The 26007-nt window shown below is 37.1% G+C and overlaps 1 protein-coding gene across 2 annotated transcripts in view; it reads right to left on the reverse strand.

The window, feature by feature from the left end:
* Positions 1-26007, reverse strand: part of Tomosyn (syntaxin-binding protein tomosyn) — a 1160105-nt gene that overhangs the window by 340846 nt on the left and 793252 nt on the right. For both annotated transcript variants that reach the window (XM_067137527.2, XM_067137528.2), the window contains exons 8-10: positions 23688-23979; positions 13580-13826; positions 7143-7268 (exon numbers count right to left, since the gene is read on the reverse strand). In XM_067137527.2, coding sequence (XP_066993628.2) covers positions 7143-7268; positions 13580-13826; positions 23688-23979 — 665 coding nt within the window. The remainder of the gene's footprint in view (positions 1-7142; positions 7269-13579; positions 13827-23687; positions 23980-26007) is intronic.

Genomic DNA, 26007 nt, shown 5'->3' on the forward strand with positions numbered 1-26007 from the left:
GTCCCCTTTTCTTAAACTTATTACTCCCCGGTGGAGACTTGTGTGTTAAAACTCAATTTCAGTACTGTTGTGCTACACCGTAAATTTTCTCAAAATTCCTATCTTTAACCTTGTTGTTTTGATAGCTTTACTTTTCAAGTATTTATAATTATTCCACTTATTCGGTCTGGTTTTTTAACCAGCCTTCAACGTAAATTAATTATTTGGAGATTGTAATCTCATTTCACAGCTATCGTAAGACACAGTCTTACCTATTTGTTCTTGTTCGCACAGCCTGTGGCAACTTTTTAGCTCAAGGCCAAGTGCTGAAATATAATATATTAATCATTGTTAGAATTTTCCTAAATTTTCTTGTTATTTCTACATTATTTATTTAATAAACATTGTAACTGCTGATTTCCTTTATTATTTCCCGAGAAACCCTGGAAACATCCCTCCGGCTTTCCACTGTTTTCTCCAATAGGCAATGAAGAGTTGGGATCTTATACCACCTGAACTAGTATCCAAAAGCTTCAAAAAGACTTGGATTTCGAACGCACAAAACAGCTCCGAAGATGATGCAGTGTGACACAGTACGAAGAATTTGATACTGGTATGAGCAGTGGCGAGGACGGCACATCAGACACCGAAACCAGCAATAGTGATGCAAAGATTTCGAGTAAATTATTTACCAGGAAGTCTGTATTTCACAATAATGCAATCATTTTTTTCTTGTGTAATATTTTAACTTTAATGCTCCAATTAGTAAGTTCACTTTTATTTTCAGATTGGAGAAATGTTCGCCGAACTGTTGCGAATAAATTATGAATTTTGTTTTGGACTATTTTAATTATTTTGATGTATATACATGATTATTACGAGCAACTTAAACTTATATAAAATACAATTTAGTTATTAATTAAGTTTTTCAGTAATAAAAAACTGGTATTAAAATATTCTTTGCATAATGGTCGCACTCCACAATTTTACCAAAAATTTTGGCATAAAAAGTGTGTTGATTATACGGTGAAATATGGTATATTAATAGCAACTTCAATGACAGTTTTAACCCCTTCCCAGCATCATCCAAGTTTGTGTGTTTATTACAGATTGTGTCAACCACTAATAAGCGTCAGAAGTTTATAGATACTTCTGACATCTATTGACCTTAAGAGAGGTACTACACTCATGGTAGGCGACATTTAATGGAAGAGTATCTGCAAAAATTTGAATCTTTAACTGCCAAGTTCATCTCGAACTTCAGCGTCGTTTTGTTGTGTTTTATGTTTTTTGGGAGATTGTGTTTTTCAGTCCTAACTCATGTTTGTACAGTTTTGATTCACCCTTCATGGACTACTTTGATAACTGACAATTTCTGAACTTTTAATTCACTATTTTATGTCTCTTTTACTCTTATTGAATCATAATATTGTAACATTTTGTGTAATGTACATGTCTGCATGTACAGTGGAACCTCGATTCTCCGTTTTTGGAGGGATCACGGGGAAAAAACATACAATACGGGAAAACGGAAGATCCGGGAATGAATAAACCATCAACAATTTGGCTAAACATCACCAAAATGAAATATGTATACTTATAATCTCAAACGCCCCTAAACCAATCCAAACTACAGCCCCAATGGGCCTTCCGCCTACCAAGCGACTGCCCTCGGTCCGAAGGCCTGCAGATTATGAGGTAACGCATGGTCAGTGTGACAAATCGTCTCGGCCGTTATTCCTGGCTCTCTAGACCGGGGTCGCCATATCACCATTAAATAGCTCCTCAATTAAAGGTAATCGTAGAATGACTGAACCTGGAACCAGCTCTCATACCCAGGTAAAAATGCCTGACCTGGCCAGTAATTCAACCCGGGCCCTCCGGGTGAGAGGCAGGCAAGTTAGACCGCCCGCTAATTACCGGTACGCGACTTAAAAATCTCGAAACTTTACACTCAGTTTCGCGGGGAAACTTCGTCAGTTTCCTCTGAGCACTTCGTCATATTCCTTTGAAAACTTCTTTCAGTTCAGCAACTTTGAACAGCCAAACTCTTCGAAAAATCTAATACCCGTAACGCCAAGCCAACCAACAATCAACCACAAGTAGTTTTTCATTCTCTAATCTAATAAAATAAAGCACATTCGGTACAAAAGCGTCCAACATGATGGCAAAATCCTTTTTTTTTTTTTAATCTTCCATTGTAATTGGGTCACCGGTATGCTGTTCCTAGTCAGTTTATGGAAATCTTGTACCCAGTAACTTTTAAAGGTTATGTTGAACTCGAGTATATGGTTCCGAAAGTATCAATCCTCAAGTTCTCGAATGCATTATATTTAGTTCTGCCTGTCAGTAATCAAAATCAAATTGGAAAGAGAAAAAATAACATTCACACTTCTGAAATTATGAATATTCGCGACCTTGAGCTCAGCTGGAAAACGCGCTCACTGTACAAGTTGGTACAAGTGCAAAATGATACAAAGTTTTAAAATGTAATGTGCGCAAATAAAATGACTGCGGCTTTTATAACATTTTAACACAAAAACGTGAAATTTCTAGTCTTATATTAGGACGAAAACAGTAATAAGCAATCCCAAAACCTCCCATGGCTTTATGTATGTAAGGTGGCAACATCTGTTCTGGTCCCGATAACATAGGCGAATTGTATACGATAATATTAAAATACTAAATTTGTGTTACTTAAGAAGGAGCAGTTTCGATTGCTGCCTGAAAGTCCAGTGACTACACAGTGCCCTGAGAGAAATGCCGAAAACCTGTTCGGCGATACACTCGGAAAAAGTAAAAAAATAAACATCTAACCCTGGACATAATGTAGACGTTTTGTAAGTACGAACATTTGACGAAACTCGTTCCGTCTTCAAACAGAGTTGTCGAAATGCGCTCTGTCTTCTTACAATTGTCGTGGACACTCTCTTTTTCAAGATTTCCAAGGATTCTCTACACAATACTACCCAAATATGATGCTAAGATGATCCCTTATGCAAGTTCACCGTCTATCGCTTTACCAGTACAGTACTTCTTCAAATTACCACAATGACGTGACGTCAACACCACGATCCGTAAGTTTGCAGTAGCCGTCCTTTCGTAAGATAGTTTCTCGAAAAACGCGTGATCGAGGATTTAGCGTTGATGGGACTGAAATTCCTGGACGGTTGATCCGGGAAATCGTTTCTTCGAGGAACGGATAATGCGGCATTTTTACAACGTGATTTAATTAGGATGCTCGCGGGACCACGTAATTTGAACAAATAATACGGGAAAACGTATTTTCCGGGAACGTATAATCGAGGTTCTACTGTATACGCCTATGCCTATTTCTCACATTTTGGCTGAAGATGACGCTAAATAGCGTTCATACGAGTTCCAAGTAAATATGTTGTAACTTAAACATTATAACATTTATTTGTTTTGAAAAGGTGGACCCCCGTATACCTCTCTTACATTCTCAGTTCAATATGGAAAAAAAAAATGAAATTCTTAGATTTAAAATCTATTGACCTTATTTTGCAACAAAATACTACATTTTATTTGCATGGAATATCGTATTCCATGTTGAACCCATGTGGCCGCGCACACGTTTTCCGTGTGATCAGCAGTCAAAGCAATATGGATTCAATGCTAAAACCCCCGAGCGTAAACGAACAAAGTAATTTAACAGTGATACTGAGCGAATAGTGGAGGAAAGAAGCCAAAAAAGGTGTAGATCTCATAATTAGAAAAGACCTAAAGGAATACCTAGAATTGGTGGAAAACATAAATGACAGGTTGATTAAGGTCAGATTGCGAGTTGAAAATGGTGTTACAGATATAATTCAAGGGTATGCTCCACAAACAGGAAATACAGATAGGGATCTACAGGAATGCCTTGAATATCAGGAAGGCCATATACAGGACAAAACAAGTTGTAATCATAGGAGACACGAATGCCCAAAGGAATGAAAAGGAGATGAAGAGATTACAGGACCATTTGGGTATGTGAAGAGAAACAAGGCTGGAGATATTTTGGTAGACTTTCGTAGAAGAAATGAGCTGATCATTGGTAACACATGGTTTTGAAAGAAAAACAGTCAGAAGATACCAAGATATAGTTGGAATGACAAAATCAAAACTCTGATAGATTACATTTTGGTTGAGAAATGTCACAGGAAAATGTTGGTAGATGTAATATCCCTCCCAAGTGAAACTTTTGAAGGAGATCACAGAGTTGTGATAGCTAAGTTAAAGATGGAAAAGATACAACAGATGACCGAGATTAGGCAGAGAAAGCTAAGGGTGTGAAAATTGCAGAAGGAGGAAGTAAATGAAGAGTTCCAGACACACAATAAAACAAGTATACCTAAGGAAGACATCGGAAGGGTCGAAGAAGAATGGCCATACTGTACTTTAAAACAGTCATGGTGGAGTCTGCAGAAAAAACCTGTGGAAGAGTATCAGGAAGGAAGAAAGATCAAGAAACGCCCTGGCAGAATGACAAGGTAAGATATAGTTAAACGGAAGAAACAAGCTTGGAAAAGATGGCTGAGAAACAGAACAACAGAATGCAAAACAGAATACAGGCACTGCAAGGAGGAGTGCTCCAAGGTGGTTCAAAAAGAGAAAAAGAAATGCTGGCAAAAAATTCACTGAATCTCTGCAAGAAGATACAACCAAAAGCAAAAATATCTTAATCCAGTGGGTAAAAAAGAAAAAAACCCAGATGAAGGTGCTAACCATCAAAAATGAACAGGAGGAAGTGATGACACAGAAGCAGGATATATTGCAGAGGTGGGGAAAATACTTTGAACAGCTTTACAATGTTCAAAATACCTCGGTACAATGAGAAATCGAAGAACCAGATTTAGTGCAGATGGAAGATAAGGAAAACGAGGTGTCCATGGCAGAGATTGAGTGGGCCACTAAAAGAATCGAACGAGGCAAGGCAGCTGGAATTGACAAGGTCACCATAGAAATGATAATAGCAGAAGGAGCAGTTGGTCAACAGTGGTTGTATAGACTCTTCAGAGTGATATGGAGAGAAAAGTGTTCCAAAAGAGTAGACGAAAGGGGTCATTATACCAATTTTCAAGAAAGGAGACAGGAAGCAATGTGAAAATTACATAGGAGTGACAATGATACCTCATACAGCTAAGATCCTTGAAAGAATCTTGTATAGACGAATAAGAGACAGAGTAGAGGGAAAATTGGCAGAACACTAGTATGGATTCAGAAGAGGTAGGTCCACATTTGACCCAATATTTACATTGCATTAAATGATGGAAAGGTACTGGGAATATGGAAAAGACATGGTAGTAACGTTTCTAGATATTGGAAAGGCATATGACAGTGTCCCAAGGAATTTGGTATGGATATATTAACAGAAGTAAAGATTGGAAATGAAAAAATGCAGATGGTAATAGCGTTGTATCAAAATTGTGAAGGATGTGTTAGAACCAAAGTGGGTCAAACTGAATGGTTCAGAGTTGAGATACGCTTAAGACAGGGAAGTGTATTGTCTCCCTTACTCTTCATTATCATCATGGATAGAATTCTACATAATATCAAGGAGAAGATGATGGGCGAGCAAGTAAAGTCTATGCTCTTTGCTGATGACATTGTAGTTTGGGGAGATAATGAAGAGGAAGTACAGACACAAGTTGATTTATGGAATGAGCAGATAAGAAATTTTGGAATGAAGATTACCTGTAGTAGACTACTGCGAAAATCAAGACTTTGATCATGATGAGAGGTAACAGAAAATCCAGCGGAGTGATAAAAATAAGAAATTAACCTCTTGAAGTAGTGAAAATTTTTTAATATTTGGGCAGCATGATGTCATAATATGGAAATTCGATGGAGAAACTGATTTAAGTATATACAGCAGTCTGCAAGTTTCAACCAGTGTGTGAGAGACATTGTACGGAACAAAGATGTCCCAATGAAGTGCAAGAAGGTTTTATACTCATCCTATTATAAACCTGTACTGACCTATGCTTCAGAAGCCTGGATGTTGACAAAGTGGAAACATAAGAAACAAGCAGGTGAAATGAGGTTCTTGAGGAGCATACAGGGAAAGACAAGAAGACATAGAATATGAAATAAGAAGAAGCGTGGGAGCATGTAAACTTCAAGAAGAGATTGATATTGCACAGCTAAAATGGTTTGGAAACATGATGAGAATGCCAGGAGAAAGAATACCAAAGAGAACATTCATGGATACAGAGACTGGAAAGAGGCCTACAGGATGGCTTAGAATGAGATGGAGGAGCTCTGTTGTGGACTGTATTGCAAATAGAGGAGTCGACAACAATAAAGTACTTGAAGAGGAATGGTGGAAAGATCGAGTAAGGTGGAGGGCTTTGGTACACTACCCTACCCAGAGAAAATCTGGAAAAGGGAATGAATGATGATGACTGAGCGAATGCTCATGCTTTGCAATGAAAGTGAAAACGAAAGTGACAATTATTCTCCTGAATCGAGTGATGAATTCCACGATGACAGACGAAATTAAGGACGTTCAGACTGACTGGGTTACATTTAGAGGGCCACAGAACAGATTCAATTTTACTGGCAATAGTGGGATTCATACTAACTTTTGGGGATAACCCCAAACCATTGACAATATTTTTAAAATATGCAACATGTGGAAAATTTAAGGGGTTAATAACCAGTCATGACCTCAAGACAGTGTATGTCAGTCCGGCTCCACGGCTAAATGGTTAGCGTGCTGGCCTTTGGCCACAAGGGTCCCGGGTTCGATTCCTGGTAGGGTCGGAAATTTTAACCATCATTGGTTAATTTCACTGCCATGAGGGCTGGGTCTATGTGCCGTCTTCATCATCATTTCATCTTCATCACGACGTGCAGGTCGCGTACGGGCGTCAAATCACAAGACCTGCACCTGGTGAGCCGAACATGTCCTCGGACACTCCCGGCACTAAAAGCCATATGGCATTTCATTTTTCAGTGTATGTCAGATGACAAAGACAGCATTTCATTTATTTACTGAAATTGCACGTGTGTGTTTTTAGTGATTTCATAAATCATAATTTGTATTGAAAAGGTGGAATTATACATCTTTGAAAGAGTTATCATTCAACGTCAATATGGATCCAATATGAAATGCATCACATGCAAAATTTTCACTGGGTAATATAGTTTATATTTACCTTTTTGCTTTCCCCTTCAATTGATTCATTTTTAGAAGCAAGGCTTGGTCGAGGAGGGTATTCATATTCTGGTGAGCAGTCTCCTTCTTCTTCATTTGCTTCATAATTAATAGGTATCTCCAGCATCTGGGAAAAAAAAACAAGATTTAATTAATGGAATGAACCCAACATGGGAAATGACTACAGATTCTATCAATTTTTCATTAGCAAATTACAAAAATAATATTACAAATGAACCATGAAAAGAAAGGAAAATAAAGTGAAAGCAAATTAAATAAATATACAAATAAATAAATAAATAAATAAATAAATAAATAAATAAATAAATAAATAAATAAATAAATAAATAAATAAATAAATAAATAAATTAATAAATTAATAAATTCGACTAACAAAAAGAATATGGAATTTTATTCAATCTAAGGCGACAAGGCCGAGATGGTTCCAGGAATGCGAAAAAGATCTGAGGCAGATTGGTATTTCAGACCAGGAAATTCATGACAGAAATGCATTCAGAAGAGCGGTGAACAAGTATCAAGGTTTCAAAATGCCATCAACTTCCAGAAGACGGAAAGGACCTTTGTCTGAAGAGCATTAACAAGAACAAGACCTAGACACTAAAATGAAGTTGGTTGTTACCATGCAGACCATAGAGGCTCAACTCGATGTATTGAAAAAATAAAATAAAATAAATAAATTCCATAAAATTCATGAAAGTAAAACATGAACAGCTATAGAATTAATACAGTTGAGACACCAAAGAAAATATCTCTAGGCTACATTACTGTGAAAAGTACACAATGGAATCTATTAGGAAATATAACTGAGTGGAAATACAGAAATAAAGAACAGAGACTTACCAAATAATCATTATAAAATATCAAAGCCATTTCTTATTAACAGTGCTGATGTAGTTATTATTATTATTATTATTATTATTATTATTATTATTATTATTATTATTATTATTATTATTAATCATATAGAGTCGTATCAGCACACTCTTTTTTAAAACATAACTGGTTTTCGGACACTAAGGTCCACCATCAGTGTTAGAATTTTAATTTAATTCATCATGAGTGGGTTGTCAAAATTAGTTAAAATGAGTTTAAAATGTAGCCCTGTTGACATTAACTGTAAAAAAAAAAAAAAAAAAGAAGTGTAAAAGTAAGCAAATAATACATATAAACTTAAAATGAGGTTGTAAAATGTATGAACATACCATAGGAAGGGCTGGTTTTTCCTCGTGCTCAGGCTGTCGGCTGAGTACTAACAAACGTTCAGCTTTAAGTATGGAAACGAGCTGCAAGCACATGATGTTACATCACCTCAAGGTTATGGTGGAAGCACTTGATGTTACGTCAACTCAAGATTGTAAACAAACTGTTGCTTGCGACTGTTTCATTTAAAATTTTATCTGGATCCCTTGTCTGCGCAAAAAATATCTCAATGTTTTCACGGGTATTTAATTCAAATCCGTAATTACCCTTAAAAATTAATTTCATATCCTTTTCGATCCCTAAAAAGCTGTGGTTATTGTTATAAATGTGTTCCACGAAAGCTGAATATCTGTTGTACTTTATTGCCTTGAAACGTTCTTGATATCTTTGATTTAAGGTTCATCCAGTTCTTCCTATATAAAACATTTTACAGTCGTCACAAGTGAGCCTATATACTCCCGAATTTGTATATATATCTTTTTTATTGATACTATGTGCATTATATATATGTTCTGATATTTTATTTCTAGCTCTAAATGCTGTTTTGAGATAAAATTTCTTACATATATTCGTGATTTTAAAAATTCGATTTCCAAAATACGTACAGTAGAAGTCCGTTATAGCGAGAATTCATAATGGTGAAAAATTTACTCGTTATAGCGGATTGTCGTTATATCCAACTTTTTGTAAAAATCGGGAAAACCCCCAATCGCATTAAAATCAGTATGAAATGGCAATCAGTTTGTTAAAAACTTGCGCTTTCGCAGATAATATCCATAATACGGCTTACTTGTTTGTTATTTTTCGAAATCCGATACTACGTGAAAGCGTGTGTTTAATTTCATTCGGAAAAAAGATATTACCGTATTTCTCCGAATCCAAAACGACCCCCACTTTTTCCTTCAAAAATGTTTTATGAGGCTTAAAAACTGCTTTGTAAAATCATATGAATGTCTTTCTTATAGAGTACGCATTTTTAGACTATTTGTAGACGTTGAACATTGGCTTTAGTTGTGCCGTATTTTTTGCGGCTGTACAATTATGCTTTTTTTCAGTGGGTTTAATAACCAATAACTTAAAATTGGCATCATAAGATCGAAGGGATCTCGCTGAAAATTTGCCGGCAAATACATATTCCACGCATCTCTACACTACGACGATCCATCAGGAAAATATTCTTGCTTACCATAAAACTGTTACTTTCACTCAGGGTCAGATATAACTGGCTGCCGCTACACGCACGTCTTGCTTGTCGGATTCGGCCAACTTCAGCGGCTAGCGATGTATTAGTCTTAGTCGTGGACTTTGAAAGTCAACGAACGAGTTTATTGCTCCGCGGTATGGCAATTCCGCCCTTGCATTTTTGTGCACATACCACACAATTTCATCTTCGGCTTCTTTAAAGCGTCCTTGTTGTGGGCCACTGAATGCATTTTTTGTGCAGTACGCATTTTTAAGCTATCTTTGTTTTCACTGTAACACCGAAAATTGGCTTTAGTTAGACATATGCCGTGTTTTCTTGTGGCTGCACAATTATTATACATTTCCGAGTGTTTAATAGCCAGTAACTTAAAATTGGCATCATAACATCAACGAGAACCCGTTGAAAATTTGCCGGCAATACCTGTTCCACGTATCTTTACAATACGACGATCCATCACGAAAATATTCCTGCTGCCTATAAAACTTAATTTTACTAAGTGCCAGGTACAGCAGACGCGATATAACTCTGGAACTGAGTAGCTGTGGCCGTTCTAAGAATTCAAAGGCTCGCATGTTTTGATGCCATTCTGCAAATTTAAGGAACGTTTTTGCAAAGGATAATAGAATGTCATTCTCTCTTCACTATTTCCCGAGATCCAGTGACCTTACACACAGGCACTGTACAATCGATCGCCATGGCTAGTGATGTGTGATAAAGAGGCGGTCGTTTATTGTCATCGAGTTTTGTCTGCAAACGCGGCGGGGTGAAAAGAAACAGCGTGGTTACTGCGGTAATTGCCAGTGGTGTTCATTACTATCAGGCCGCAAATGCAAAACGACCCTTGATTTTTAGCATGAGATTCTGAGAAAAAAATGTCGTCTTGGATTCGGAGAAATACGGTATCACTCCAGAGGCTTCTGTGGCAAAATTTCAGTTTTCTTCTTCAAATGCCGTCACCTAACCTAACCGTTTATGTACCTATCATGAAAACCTATTTGAAACGCATGTAGAGAAATGATAACCTCCTCGTTAAAAATTGACATACCAGGTGAGTTGGCCGTGCGTTTAGGAGCGCGCAGCTGTGAGCTTGCATCCGGGAGATAGTGGGTTCGAATCCCACTGTCGGCAGCCCTGAAGATGGTTTTCCATGGTTTCCCATTTTCACACCAGGCAAATGCTGGAGCTGTACCTTAATTAAGGCCACGGCCGCTTCCTTCCCATTCCTAGGCCTTTCCTATCCCATCGTTGCCATATGACCTATCTGTGCCGGTGCGACGTAAAGAAAATAGCAAAAAAAAAAAAAATTGACATGGGAATAGCTTTCCAAAATTTAAGTAGACACGAGAAAATATAAACTATCCTCTGAAAACAGTGATGCACCTTGCCATATCTTGAGGTGTATCGCATTCTTACTTAATTTCAGTATACGGTATACCATTAAAATTAAGAGATCGTATACTTCAGCCTTTATTTTTAACCAGTTAACAGCTGCTATCGGCCATGTTATTTTACACATTTATTACGAAAACGTGTTATCCTCCTTCATTTCAAATTTTCTTTAGAGAACAGCAGTCGATGGGCATTACTAATCAACTCCAATATCGCCTTCGAATGTTGAAGAGAGAGCTCGCAAATGCAATTAGCGCGAAAAATATACCGTACCGAAGATGATCGATCGCACTTTGTGGCAAACGTTTCAATTTTGTTAATCAAATAGCGTCACCTATCCTAACTTAACTGTAGGCTACTATATGTACGATGATTACATACTTCAAACGCCATTAGAGAACCTACTCGTCATAAATTTACATGATAATAGCCTTTCCGTAATTTAACGGACGCGAGAAAATATAAACTAACCTCGTAATCAATGACGCAATCTGCCATACCTTGCGGTGTAGGCCTATCTCATTCCTACTTAATTTCGGTATTTTGCATTAAAATTTAGCAATTATCTTTAACGAGTTAACAACGGTTATCGGACACGTTATTTACGCATTTATTACAAAAACATGTACTCTTTCATTTTCCTTGCGGAAGAGCAGTCGACGGATATTACTAATCGACTCCGACGTTGCCTTCGAATGTCGACGAGAGAGCTCGCTGGTGGGCATAGCGAGAAACGATGCGGTGCCGAAGATGATCGATCGAATGCAGTATAATGACTGGGTGCATAAATATCGGCAACGGAAAAATCGAGTGCGCATAATCGCTCGTAATAACGGATGCGTCAGTGAAAGGGCTCTCACTGTAACCGAAGGATAATACACAGTTTAATATAGGAATTTTGAAGGGACGCACAAAGGTTATCATTATAACAGAGTTCTTGTTATATGCCGTACTCGCTATAGTGGAATTCTACTGTAAATGTTATGAATTGACTACGTTCAAAGATTTTCTTTCTTTTCTCATGGCTTTTCTTTTTTTCGTTTTCTTTCTTATGAATAATATTGTCTATTACTAACTACATCAGCACTGTTAATAAGAAATGGCTCTGATATTTTATAATGATTATCATTCATCATTCATTGGTCGAGAAACATTCAAAGCCTTTAAATTTAGGAGGACAAAATTGAAAATATTAACCATCAATGAGGACATTAAGTTCAACCACGAATGCTTAAAGCATAACTTAACACCTAATTTTGTTAATCTGAAAAGCAACAACACATCAGTATCCTGTCAACGCGCCATTAAAATAGCACGTACAACATGGTTAAAAAGGGAAATCAAGAGCCTACATGCAAAGAAGGATCAGTTAAATGAAGAAGCGTTTCACCTTCAGCTTCAACTTAAGAACACATACAACAAACTGGAATGGACATGTCTTACAACACACATTCATGAATTCGTAAGAATTAGACTTGAGAGAAAACGAAAAACAATTCAAAACAAATTAAGTAAACTTAAGAATAAATACATACGTAATAATTTTAATGATTTAGTTGAACAAAAATTTGTGAACCTGTTGTAATTCCACAAATAAGTTTTATGCCACTCAAAGCCCTTATATCAGAGAGTGTTGGAGATGACCAGTCTTTGATTCTACAACTTTTAGTTGGAGGTGCTGCCTTTTGTTTCCATTTATTTTCCTGAACTATTCTTTCCTGGTGAATTACGTCAAAATTTCGGTATAAAAAAATAGCGAGAAGTGCTCTGTAGGCTCCGTTGCCATGTCAAAATATGAATATAAAATTGGTTCTTGATTAATTTTATATATCAGATGGTACTTGAAGGTCCTGGGTCCAAATTACTCACATCGTTGCTTTCGTCAGCTGTTTCATTCTCTAGGGCATTTGAGTTGTTCTTGCACTGAGAAGACTAAGTACTTAAATTTCCGTCTTCGGACTCTTCAAGTGAAAAATCGCTTTCATCTACGTCTATAGAGTCCAAAATTGAAGCAATCTATTGCTCACTGACACTCTTCTTACTAACCATGGCGCAAAATAGATATATCAATAGCAAAAGGTCGGTCTCGAAACTCGCGATGCACGCTCGACTGAACACAATGGCCTCTCACAGCTTGTAAAAAGCTAGCAAGGAGATAATGCAACTCTATTCAAGGATACTCCCCTTCAGCCAGACCTATACATGTCAATTACTGCCATTTCTTGAGGTTTTTGATGACTACGTGCGCCATTTAATATAATAAATTCCGTCCTATAAGAGTTAAGTCATTTTTTGCAGGACAGGCAATTGTATTAGGAGAGTATGATGTTATTAATATCACCTGTGTACTAGCGTGTAAGGAACAAGGATGTTCTTTGCTGATCAGTATTTAAACAAGTGTACAAACAAAGCATACAGTAGTGATTTAACTTGTTTACAGTGACTTTACTGCATCAAAATTTAACTGTTGTTCTCACAAAGCACATGAGCTTGGCTGGAGGTGGAATGAGTGTATTGTCACGAATATATATCATAATTTTAGGTCTTGCTGGCATGTTTTAAGAGAAAACACAACTTGCTATAAGTAAGAAATTTCATGAATTACAGTATTATTGTGAACTCACACATATTTCTGAGACGGACTCAAGTTTGCGGAATTTGAACAAGATGACTTGACTGCTAGCACCAGCAACACAAAGTTTCCGGCTCTCAGGACACAGAGAAATTAACTGGATGGCAAAAGGATCTTCATCCACTCCATCCACACTGCGAGCACGAGGCTTCTCAAAAACTTTAGCAGTCTTTAATTTGTACAACACCTGCAAAGTTCCAGCTGAGGCATCCCAGAACTTTATACTGCCATCTGCATGTCTGCAACCACCAAGAAGAAAATACCTTCTTAGCCAGAACAGGAACCAGCATGACTGAAAAAAACTTACATCAATGTATGAACACCACTTCTAACAAATGTACCAAAATATTTATAAATTTCACTATATAAGAAATTAATCTGATGTAAAGTCACTTCTCGCATCAATAAGAGATCTGATGTTAAAGAAGCTCTTGATATCTTACTAAGTTCATAATGCAAGAAGTCAAACAACAAGGTCCCACACATTTGATCATTATTTTAATAGTGGTAATGAGATATCCATTACAGTTAGGAAATACGAGAAAAGTTTATCTTAATAGCCTGATAATTTATCTACTCATTTGTAAAGAGAGATAACAGCGTAAGAAATGTAATATTTTCAGATTTTTTAATGGTGATTGTACAGTTTGAAAGGGTTTGGTTCCATAAAAACAGTGCACTTTCCGCTAATTAAACAACATCAGTCCTCTGCACTGTTACTTTGAAACGGATATCTTTGCATGTACCGCTCGGTACGTTCTAGCAAAAAGAAGGAATTACTGATGTTCTCTAAATGGTAACAGATGTGAAAGAAATGTATATACTAGAGGTGGTGAACTTACATTATGACTATACAGAACCTACCATATTAAGTAGACTGTGTGTGTTCAACAATCTGCAAACTATGGGAGGTAGAATCACCAGGCATTTAACTGAGAAGAAACATGGTAACTGATAGACAAATTTGCATTACTGTGCAATAAGATATGTTTCAACCTAGCAGATGCCCACAAGGACAGGATATTAAACATCAATTTCCTGAATTAACCTCAAAAGTGATGTATGGAGACTAAAATCCAGTCTTGCCTACATCAAACATACCTGTAATCAAATTTATCTTTTTGTTTACCTCATTAAATAAAGAAATAGTAGACCTAATATGTCTCATGTTAACAAGTTTATTCACATAACAATGTGATAATAGATAATGTATGTCCCATGAAGAGAGGACTACAGTGGAGTAACAAAGTACTCACTCCTGTGTGGCGATACACCTCCAGCCCAGAGACTGAAGTCAAGTAAAAGTTTCCTATGAATGTCTGAGGAACTAACCGGATCACCTGACACTGCAAGAGTACAGCTTTGGAAAGCCAAGTTCCCCGTCATTCCAGGACAGATGACAGTTGCAGAACGTTTGCCATCTGGATGTCATGATGACTGGTCTGTCTGGAAGTCCTTGAACAGACTGTGAGGACAGGAGTGGGCAGATCCAAAGTCAACCTAGCAAGATGGGGCTATATCGATGCTAGCAACATCAAATGTGACTGTGGCAAAGAACAAACTAAGCAGCATTTGCTCCAGTGTTCTTTGCATCCATCTTCCTGCACTGAAGATGATCTTTTTCATACAACACGTAATGCACTTTATGTTGCTAGGTTCTGGTCAAGATTGGTGAAAAGTGCTTTGATTTTTATCTGTGTTATAATTTCTAATGTTGTTTAGTATACATAACTGAACTGTGTAAATAATAATAATAATAATAATAATAATAATAATAATCATAATAATAATAATAATAATAATCTGTGGGGATTTACCGGTTACCTCCATCAAGCGCGTCCCATTGCAAAGGGGGAAGCTCGCTGACTCTGCCACCAGCAGAGTCAGAGGGTAGTAGGGAAATAAAATACCAATGTGAAAAAAAAAACTGGTCCCTTGCCAGGGTTACGGCGAAGACTGGTAAATGAGCAGAAGCCAGAAAACATCTTGAGGCAACCTCTAGGGCTAACAACCCTAGTTGTAAAAGGATGGGTACCCGTCCAAAGTAAAGTCAAGTCAAAAAGCATGATGGCACAACATTTCAAGAAACATACCCCAGGGGGTAAATCTTCGGATAAATCCCTCGTCGTGAACGCCACGGCGCACGAGTCTCGTTCAGATTCTGGGGGAGACTCGACATCATGCAAGAGACGAGTCGGAGCGTCTCGGTGTACCCCGAAGAGTTGAAAACTCAGGCCAAAATCTAAAACCTTTCTAGCAACTTTCAACATAAATTCACTTACAAAAACTGGCAAGCTGAAAACCCTCACCAAAGCTCTTCACGAAAATCAGATATCCATAATGGCCCTACAGGAAACAAGGTACCCAGATGAAGAGATTTTTGAATCCGAAGGCTACCGATTTTTCAAGAGCAAAGCGCAAAGAGGAATCCTCAATGGAGCTGTGATGCTTGGAACAGCGTTTGCTGTTAGAACCAAGATCCTTAAATCGGTTGCAAATTTCGAACCTGTGAATGACAGATTGTCTATACTCACAATTAAATGCGCGAATAAAACCTACGCCCTAGTTAACGCACATGCTCCTACAAACGATAAGAACAAGTCTGATCCAGGCGAAGTTGATAATTTCTGGGACCTACCGGATGAAAAATTAAACAAAATCCCCAAACACCACGTCAAGCTTCTTTTGGATGACTTCAATGCCCAACTTGGTCATGAACAGAAGTACAAGAAAGTTATAGGAAATTACCCTGCTCACAAGAGAACCAATCCCAACGGCAAAAGACTGGTGTCCATTTGCGAAAATCACAACCTGCAGGCCATGTGGACCCACTTTCGCCATCTACCCAAAAAGCAAATGACTTGGCGTTCTCCCGTCCAAGCTCTCGGAGAGTTCCAAATTGATCATGTTGCAATGTCCAGGAGAAACAGCCCTGAAATTATGAATGTCAAGGTAAAGAAAGGCATCAATGTGGCCTCAGATCATTATATGTCTCTTATCAAATTCAAACCAATTCCCGCAAACACAAGGAAGACAACCACACAGATCACACGCTTCGACAATGATAAACTTCGGTAAAGGGTCGAGGAGTTCCAGGAGAAGGCTAGACCAAATGACTGTGACTTTAACAACGCCAAAAGTCCCCTTGTTGAGGCCGCCAAAGACGTTGCATAAATCAAGAGAAGCAAAAAGCATGCCTGGTGGAATGGTACCTGCGAATCAGTCCTCCAAGAAAGACTCAATGCGTGGAAACAGTACTACTCTATGAAATCAGAAAATGATTCGGAAACCTACAAAAGCCAACGTGCCCAAGCAGCTAGGGTGCTCAGAACTGAGAAACGTAAAAACGAAAAATCTCTCATTGAAAAGATAGAACAAAACTTTAGGAAGAATGAAAGCAGAGAGTACCACAGAGCCTTCAAACGCAAACTCACTGGCTACAAACCACCATCTCTAAGCTTTGAGCGAAAGGACGGCACACTGGCAACGTCAAATGAAAATAATTGCAGCATTCTGGCAGATTACTTCAAGAATTTACTTAATTGCTCTAAACCGCAAAGCGCCATTGAGACCAAGGAACCCTTACTCAGGTACCCAGGTTCCAGACCACCCGACAGAGATGAAATCAAGCGCCACATTGCCCGTCTCAAAAATAACAAAGCGCCGGGGGAAAGACTCGGTAGTAGCAGAACTATGGAAATATGCCCCAGAGGAATCACTTGATATCTTGCACAAGCAAATAGAAGAAATTTGGAACAAGGAGACCCTACCCGTAGATTGGAAAATAGCTTTGATCCATCCATTACACAAAAAAGGCAGCATGAAGAACATCAACAACTACAGAGGAATATCTTTGCTACCCGTGACTTACAAAATTCTATCACTTGCCATCCTGGAGCGTTTGGAAGCACAAGTCGAACATCAAATAGATGAATACCAAGGAGGGTTCAGAAAAGGTCGCTCAACAGCGGAACAGATCCAAAATCTCAAAACGATCATCAGATATTGTACAATAAGGTCCAAGCAGTATGTGTCTGCCTTTGTGGACTTTAAGAAAGCGTACGACTCCATTAACCGGGAAGTCCTGCTAAACATCTTAAATGAATTTGGAGTTGATTTGAAACTGCTGGCATTAATTAGAGCCACCCTGACCGATACAAAATCCAAGGTGAAGTTCCACGGATGTCTCTCGCATTCCTTTGACATCAAAACAGGAGTCCGACAAGGTGATGGGCTATCCCCGATACTCTTCAACTGTGTTCTTGAAAAGATCATCAGAACCTGGCGTGTGAGATTACAGGAAACCAACTACAGTCCATTGAGAATAGGAACCAAATCGAAGGGGATCGCAACAGACTGCTTAGCATTTGCCGATGATATTGCTGTTCTCTCAAATGACATAGAAACCACTAGAGCTCAGTTGAAATTTTAAAGGAAATTGCCGAACAAACTGGTTTGCAGATATCGCTTGAGAAAACAGAAGTAATGACCGACATCAAAGAGGCTCCACCAAAACTCCATACAAAATACGGGGACATCGCCTGAGTAGACAAATTCAAATACCTGGGTGAGATCATCATGAAAAATGGACTGGACAAAGCAGCACTTCAGGAGCGAGTACGCAAACTGGAAATAGCCCACCAAACATCCCACACAATCTACAACAAAAAATGCCTTTCCCAAAACACCAAGATACGTCACTATGAAACAGTTCTGAAGCCAGTAGTTCTATATGCAGCCGAAACCCTATCTCTAAATGCCAACAAAGGACTCCTTGAAGAACTGGAGAAAAGAGAACGCAAAATTGTGAGAGGAATCTTGGGATCAAAGTACAGAAAACGAATCCATCAAAAGAGATCCAACAAGGAAGTCTACAGCAAAATAGAGAAAATTACCGACACAATCAGAAAAAGACGGGCACGATTTTACGGTCATCTGAAAAGGATGGACGGAAGAAAATTAACTAAAGAAATCTTTCACTTTTTTGATTCAAACCCCAAAATCACAATTCTTTGGTTTAAAAATACCAAAGAAGACCTACAAATGCTATATATCTCAGCTGAAGATGCCCTTAACAGAGATCTCTTCCGCAAGAAAATATTGACGAACGGGCTAAACCGAGACGAGCAACCGAAGAGAAGACACGGTGCCCCTTGGACAGAGGAGCGTAAGCAGGCCCACTCACAAAGAATGTGGGAAATTTGAGCTCTAAAGAAGGCCAAGTTCAGTGTCAAATGCAACAAGACTTAACGTGGTCCTTGATGGCCCCAGCGAATTATAATAATAATAATAATAATAATAATAATAATAATAATAATAATAATAATAATAATGATGATGTCCCATGAACTACTTCTACAGTTTTCAGAGACATCGAGGTGCCAGAATGTTATCCCGCAGGAGTTCTTTTACAAGTCAGTAAATCTATCAATACACGGCTGATGTATTTGAGCGCCTTCAAATACCACCAGACTGAGGCAGGATCAAACCTGCCAAGTTGGGCTCAGAAGGTCAGCAATCTACTGCCTGAGCTACTCAGCCCAGCTGTAATAATATATGTAAATCATAATAATGTTATTTGCTTTACGTCCCACTAACTACTCTTTTATGGTTTTCGGAGATGCCGAGGTGCTGGAATTTTGTCCCGCAGGAGTTCTTTTATGTGCCAGTAAATCTACCAAGACAAGGCTGATGTATTTGAGCACCTTCAAATACCACCGGACTGAGCCAGGATCGAACCTGCCAAGTTGGGGTCAGAAGGCCAGCACCTCAACCGTCTGAGCCATTCAGCCCGGCTATATGTAAATCAGGGAACGTACTGCAAAACTTATGAAGACAATAACAGATTTCTTCCTAAATAAATACCACTCCACTAGAAATATTCCCTGCATAACAGTGAACTGCATTAATACACTGTATAACCATCTTGTGACCACTGAATTAACTCGCCCCACACTATGACTCAATGACGTAAGCACAAGAATTGTGCAACCGGTAACTGTCCATAATTACCTCAGTGCAATTACATTTGCCTGTAGCTACCACAATATATATCTCACTCTTTTAATTAAACAACTGTAGGAGATAAATCTAAAATAAAGAGGCTTGTCACCTTTAGCACCATAGTTGATATGAGAGCTGAGAGCAACGATCAATTTGCATGCTGTTAAAGTTAAAATAGAAATAACTGATGAAGAGATTCAACCTATTCAATACAAAAGAATAAGAAATGTACTGAATTACATTCTTATTTAATAATAAGTAGAAGTGGTACCAGTTTTGACCCTAGTCCAGGTCATCATCAACCGATCAAAACATGAAAAACAATGCATAGGTAAACGAGATAAAAGATCAAGTACACTCCGGATCAGTAGAAGAGGCGATAAAATGTAAGTCACTTAAAAGAAAACAGTGTGTAATTTTCTGAGCGGCAGTACGGCACACGCAGTGTTAGGCAAAGTCTTATAATGTTTATGAATAGCGGAGAACGGTTAAATGAGCTAGTTTTTAAACACTGCCAGGCACAAAGTCATATCATAATCGAACACATACGAAGATCCATAATCGTGCAGGAGTTGAAGATGAGTAGATCTGTTTAAGTGACTTGCCAGCTCCCGGTGATCAGCGCAATATATTTTACATCAGGCACTGTGGTTTCAAACGCCAAAGTAAAATGAAGAATAGCTTGATGATCCAGTAATTTTCTTCAGTTGCGGGAAAGTAAGTATATAGATAAATATAATATAATTCAATATAATTGAATAAGTAATTGTGCTCCTATAGAATTCTTAGAACAGTTGACGTGAAATAAACAATTGTGAAGAGAAAAACATATAGTAAAAAATGCAATACCAGAAACAAATGAAAACGTATAGGCACAGTGCGCAATTTTTTAAAACGTAAAATTTTAGGTCATGATTGAAGTAGTCGAAATCGGCGCAAGGCAGGAGTTGAGTATGAATGAGAAGAACCGAAATGAAGATGGAATAATTTTTTTTTAAATAAAAGATAGAATAAATTAATAGAGGAAGAGGAATAGTGGAATAAGAGAAGAATAAAAGAAAATGAAGTTAAATGGTGTTGAGGAAGGATCAGATAGGGAGATGAAGGAGGGGTAGTTTAGGGTGGGTTAGGAGGGTGGGTTATTGGAGGTAGAAAATGTGGGTAGGAACTTTGTAAGGCATGAAAAATAAAACTGGGATTTTGAAATTTAGAATTTTTGAGAAGAAGAAGTAGGAAGTCGAAAAGGATGTTCGGTTTTTCAGAAATGTCGTTTAAATTGAAATTAGGGTTGAAGTATTGATCAAGGTGAATAAAGCAATTTTCAGTAGTGTTTAAGAGGGGGCCTTTGTTTTGATTTTAAGTATTTTCATGTCTTTTTCAATATTGGTGAAACTATGCATGGAGTCTTGTATGTGTTGTCCTATGGCGGAGAATCTATTGTATTTAAGGGCGTTGATATGTTCGGAGTATCTGATATTGAAGTTGCGGCCAGTTTGTCCGATGTAGGAGGAGTTGCAGTTTTTACATTTGAATCTGTACACTCCAGATTTAGAAAAGCATTAGATTTATTTAGTGATTTAGAGTTGTGTAAAATATCCAAATTTCTATTGTTAGTTCTAAAAGAAATTTTCATGTTGTGTTTTTTAAAAATACTAGTTATTTTATAAGCATCTTGAGTGAAAGTGAAAGTGGAAAATGCAGTTGATTTTGTTATGTCTTTAGATAAAGTGGTTTTAGGATGGTGTTTGAATTTGTTGATGATGCGGTTTATGAAGTAGTTGTTAAAGCCATTGAATTTAGCGATGTTACGGATGGTGTTCAATTCATTATTTAAATCTTTTTTAGACATAGAGGTGTTGAAGGCACGAAAAATTAAGCTGTTATAAGTAGCACATTTATGTGCTTGAAGGTGCGAAGAGTCTTGTCGTATTGTGGTTGCTGTTTGGGTTGGTTTTCTGAATATTTTGGAAGATAAAGAAGAAGGATGTCTAGTGATAGTTAAGTCTAGAAAGTTAAGAGTTTGGTTGTGTTCTGATTCAAGGGTGAATTTAATGTTAGTTGTTGAGATGAATAAGTGTTGGTTGATTCTTCATTTAAAATTACCAAAGTGTCGCCAACATATCTGGCCCAAAAGAGGATGTTGGAGAAATTATTATTATTATTATTGATTTTTGTGTTTTCTAAGAAGTCAAGGTAAATTTCAGCAAGAATGCCTGAAGCTGGTGAGCCCATAGCCAAGCCATCTTGTTGATAAATGGTGTTATCAAAATTAAAATAATTATTAGTGAGAACCAATTTTAAAATAGACATGAAGTCTTGAATTTCAAGTTTACTTAGGTTACTGAATTTGTTAAGGTTGTTGTTTATTATGGGGAATAATTTGGAAATTGGAATACTAGGGTACATGTTTACAATGTCAAAAGAATGGAGAGAAAAATTTGGTTGGATATTAAAGTTCTTTAATTTGTTGATTAGATCAGAAGTGTTTTTGATAGATTTGTTGGATAAAAATTGATAGTTTTTTAGTAAAAATGTTTGGATGAATTTAGAAGTATTGTATAGGGGACTGGGTCTGTAATTGATTATTGGACGGATGGGAATGTTAGTTTTGTGAATTTTTGGGAGGGCTTTGGCAGTGGGCAGGCCTGGGTTCATGTTTATTAATTTAGTTTTTTCTTGATCTGTGAGGAGAAAGGAAGTGTTTTTTAAAGTTTGTTTGAGTAGGTGTTGGATTTTTGTGGTTGGGTATTTTTTTTACTATAGAAAAAGAAGAGTCACTGAAAAAAAAATTTGGTTTTATCTGAGTAGTCAGTTTTTTCCATTATGACAGATTTGGTGATGATGTGAGATTATTGTCACTGATTTTCTTTTTAAGGTCCAAAATGAGTTTATTATCATTAATTGAATTATTAATATTATTATTATTTTTATTATTATTATTATTATTAAGAGAAGTGTTTTTGTCATTGTTAAGGAAGATTTTTTCAAGTTTTCTTTTTACTTCATATCTGATTTCATCTTGTTCATCTGTTGGCATTTTGTTAATGGCTATTTCAGATTCAATAATTAAATCAGTGGCTACATTGAAAGTGTTGAAGTTGGGCCAATTGTGTTTGAGGCCCTTCAAAAGAATTGAGTTTTCATCATCACTCAGAGTTGTTTTAGATAAATTTACAATGGGAGGATGGAATTGATCAATAGTTTTGGAGGGTGTGTTAATGTTCTTAAACTGAAATTTATGTGAATGTTGAATTTTTTCTCCAGGGTTTGTTGTTTAATTGACAATTCATTAAATAATTTATTATCTACTTGAGTTATTCAATACGGAACAATGAAATTTTTAACTTTAAATATTTGCATGCTGTCGACACAGTGGAACCCGTAGGTCTAGTGGCTTCATTTAAGGGACCTGCAACATTAGTGATCTTTAGTCCTATATCCTTCATGCAAATAAAATCAGGCTGAGAGAGAGTGTGAGTGTGTGAAATTAATAATTCAATTACACTGTATATCCTGAAGCATTTAACATAGAGAAAAATGAAACTGAGCAATTAGAACATCAAACAATAACTGATTTTATGGCAAAAATATCAAAACACAAAGCAAGAACCAATTATCCCAATATCTACAATAATAATAATGCCAGGCTGAGTGGCTCAGACAGCTGACGTGCTGGCCTTCTGACCCCAACTGGCAGGTTCGACCCTGGCTCAGTCCGATGATATTTAAAGGTGCTCAAATATGTCAACCTTGTGTTGATAGATTTACTGGCATGTAAAAGAACTCCTGCAAGACTAAATTCCAGCACCTCAGAGTCTCCAAAAACCGTAAAAGTAGTTAGTGTGGCATAAAGCCAACAGCATCATTTAATGATAATAAAGAAGGTAGGTGCACAATTATGACACTATAATCAATTCATAACCATCTGTCAATCTCATTTTGGGCAGGACATGCACTAACATCAGGCTCACAGAGAAATCCAATCACTTCAGTCATCTCTAAAAAAATTAGTTATTTCAAAAATTACTATGAAGATCCCACCAATTTCTAAACATGCACTGAAGCTAACCAAATATACAAGAAAAATGAACATTCACCCAGTGAGGATGATCTCATTGTAACTGCAGCTAGTAGGACTCCATTCTCCACCACTAAGTGGCCATTCACGTTCACTGAAGCCCGTTCTTTTCTGTGACCGTGAACCCACAGAGTAGAAAGCAGGTATGAGATCTGACGGACAGTCAGCCAAATAGCTGCAGCAGGTAACAGGCGACTCATGAAGGTCCATCGGGTATGGATTCTCGAAACATGGATAGCCTGGACTTAAGAGGTCTATAACCACCAGATCATTATGCAGTAGCACCACAATTGCATATGGATCCTGAAAGTCTGAAACAAATCAACAACAGATTTTCATTCAGATAGTAATTTTAAAAGATTTTCCAGATTAATAAAAGACGGAAACATTTCAGCATGTTGAATAAAAATTTCCCTTCTGAGAAGATTCCTTACAAATTGTTTTCAGTTACAAAATGTTGCTCTGATAAGAAAATGGTTTTAGAATTTCATTGTCAGTCACTGTTTATTTTGTCTACTTAGGTATTCTCTAAATAGATTTAGCCACCTTCTTAAATAGCATGCTAATTATAGAGAGGCAATCATGCCTTCATCTCTCAACAATACCTTGAACTTCAGTAACAAAAGGGGTCATAGCTAATTGAGGTGACCAAGACATGAACAATGACTGTGAACAACACACTTAAATCCTACTCAGTTATCAGCTACAATGCCAATGAACTCAACACTACACCAAACACATTAATTTTCCTTTAAAACAAATGTGCATTATCTGTCACAATTACACTTTTTCTTTCAAGTTGAAATCTAGTTTTATAACAGGGATGAAGCCTTGAAGTGTGTGGCCATTGTTGAACAGCAATGAACAGAAATCAGTGAAGCAATAGAAGTCCTTGTTATCATTTAATTTTGTCTTGTCATCATGTTAGGTAAACAAAAACATTTAAAGAACTGAAGTATTTATGCAAAGCAAATTATTGTATGTAGTTTTCTTATTTAAAAATTAATAAATACCGTATTTAGGCCAATGAAGAAGATTTATGTTCAAAGAGACCTGGATATTTACATTTCCTGTTTTAAATTATATATTATTCAGCAAATTATAGAAAGGGATGTGGAATTGTTATACATGACTTGTGAGGCAGGGTGTGCCACGTGTAAGTGGCCCTTTCCTGTCGTTTTGTAATATCCGCTAATATGCAAATTCAGCAGAAAGGATAATTCTAGAATATCATTGTCATTGGCCAAAGATACAAGTGTTTTTATTGGCCAGTATATTAGGATTTTTAATTGGTGAATGTGGCAAACTGGAGTATTGCTATTGGTTATTTGTAATCACTCGATTTCCTGTTTGCGGTTCCTCGCGTGTGCAAGTTAATTTGCCCGCGTCTTTGAATTTGGATCACTACAGCGGGCGGACGCGTTTTGCGTCCGTCCCGCAATGGGTCTTCGGCCGGCAAAGGTAAGCGCTATATTATTGCCTTATGTTATTTAAATGCATTCTTGTGTTTCGGACCTTTCCCACTTAATGTAACTTCAGTAATTATGTAGAATTTCATCTTGTGTGCCAGAGTTTCCTCTAGTTTTCTACATTTTCCAAAATAGAGCATTCGTATGACTTAGCTATTATGCTAGTCCGTAACGTGTTGTTTTCGGAGGCAGACCTTCTTTTCTAACTCTAGTTGTAATTGTAAGTAACTATAACACTCTTTCTTCAATAGCGAACTTAAATTTTTATTTCTTTCAAGGTTGCCTCCTTTCATTCCGTAAATTTAACCTTACTGTGAATCTCTATGTCGAAGTTTGTTCATGACTGAAGAGCTTAATTGTTTCCCTTACACATCTTTTGTTTTGTGTCTCAATTATCAGTTAATCTGCAGTTCATTTATTAGTTCATTTATAATTGTATGTTCATTTTCTCAATAATTATTTATCTGTTGGGTGTATTATTGTAAGTCTTTTCTCCCCCATAACGTCATAAGTTCCCATGGACCTCATAGGGCTCCCCGCACCTTCCACTCTCCTCTCTTAGTTGTCATTTTTAGGCCTGTAAGTGTTCCCTTGTATTTGATTTAATATTGCGTATCGAAAGATACTCGTCACGTTTCCATGCTCTGATGTGATTTCACCACCTCTGTGTCATTTTAATATTTCCTTATTCATATTATTAAGTGTCTAATTTAGTTACTATTTCTTTATTCATATTTTATGTCAACATTTTTTATTATTATTATTTTCTATTTATTAGTTCGAGTTTGTGTACTCTCGAAAGTCGTTATAAAGTGAAATACTTTTTGTATGTGTGAAATAAAGTTAGAACTTTCATCAGAATCAGTTAGT

The sequence above is a fragment of the Anabrus simplex genome, chromosome 1, assembly GCF_040414725.1.
Source record: "Anabrus simplex isolate iqAnaSimp1 chromosome 1, ASM4041472v1, whole genome shotgun sequence".
Taxonomy (NCBI): Eukaryota; Metazoa; Arthropoda; class Insecta; order Orthoptera; family Tettigoniidae; genus Anabrus; species Anabrus simplex.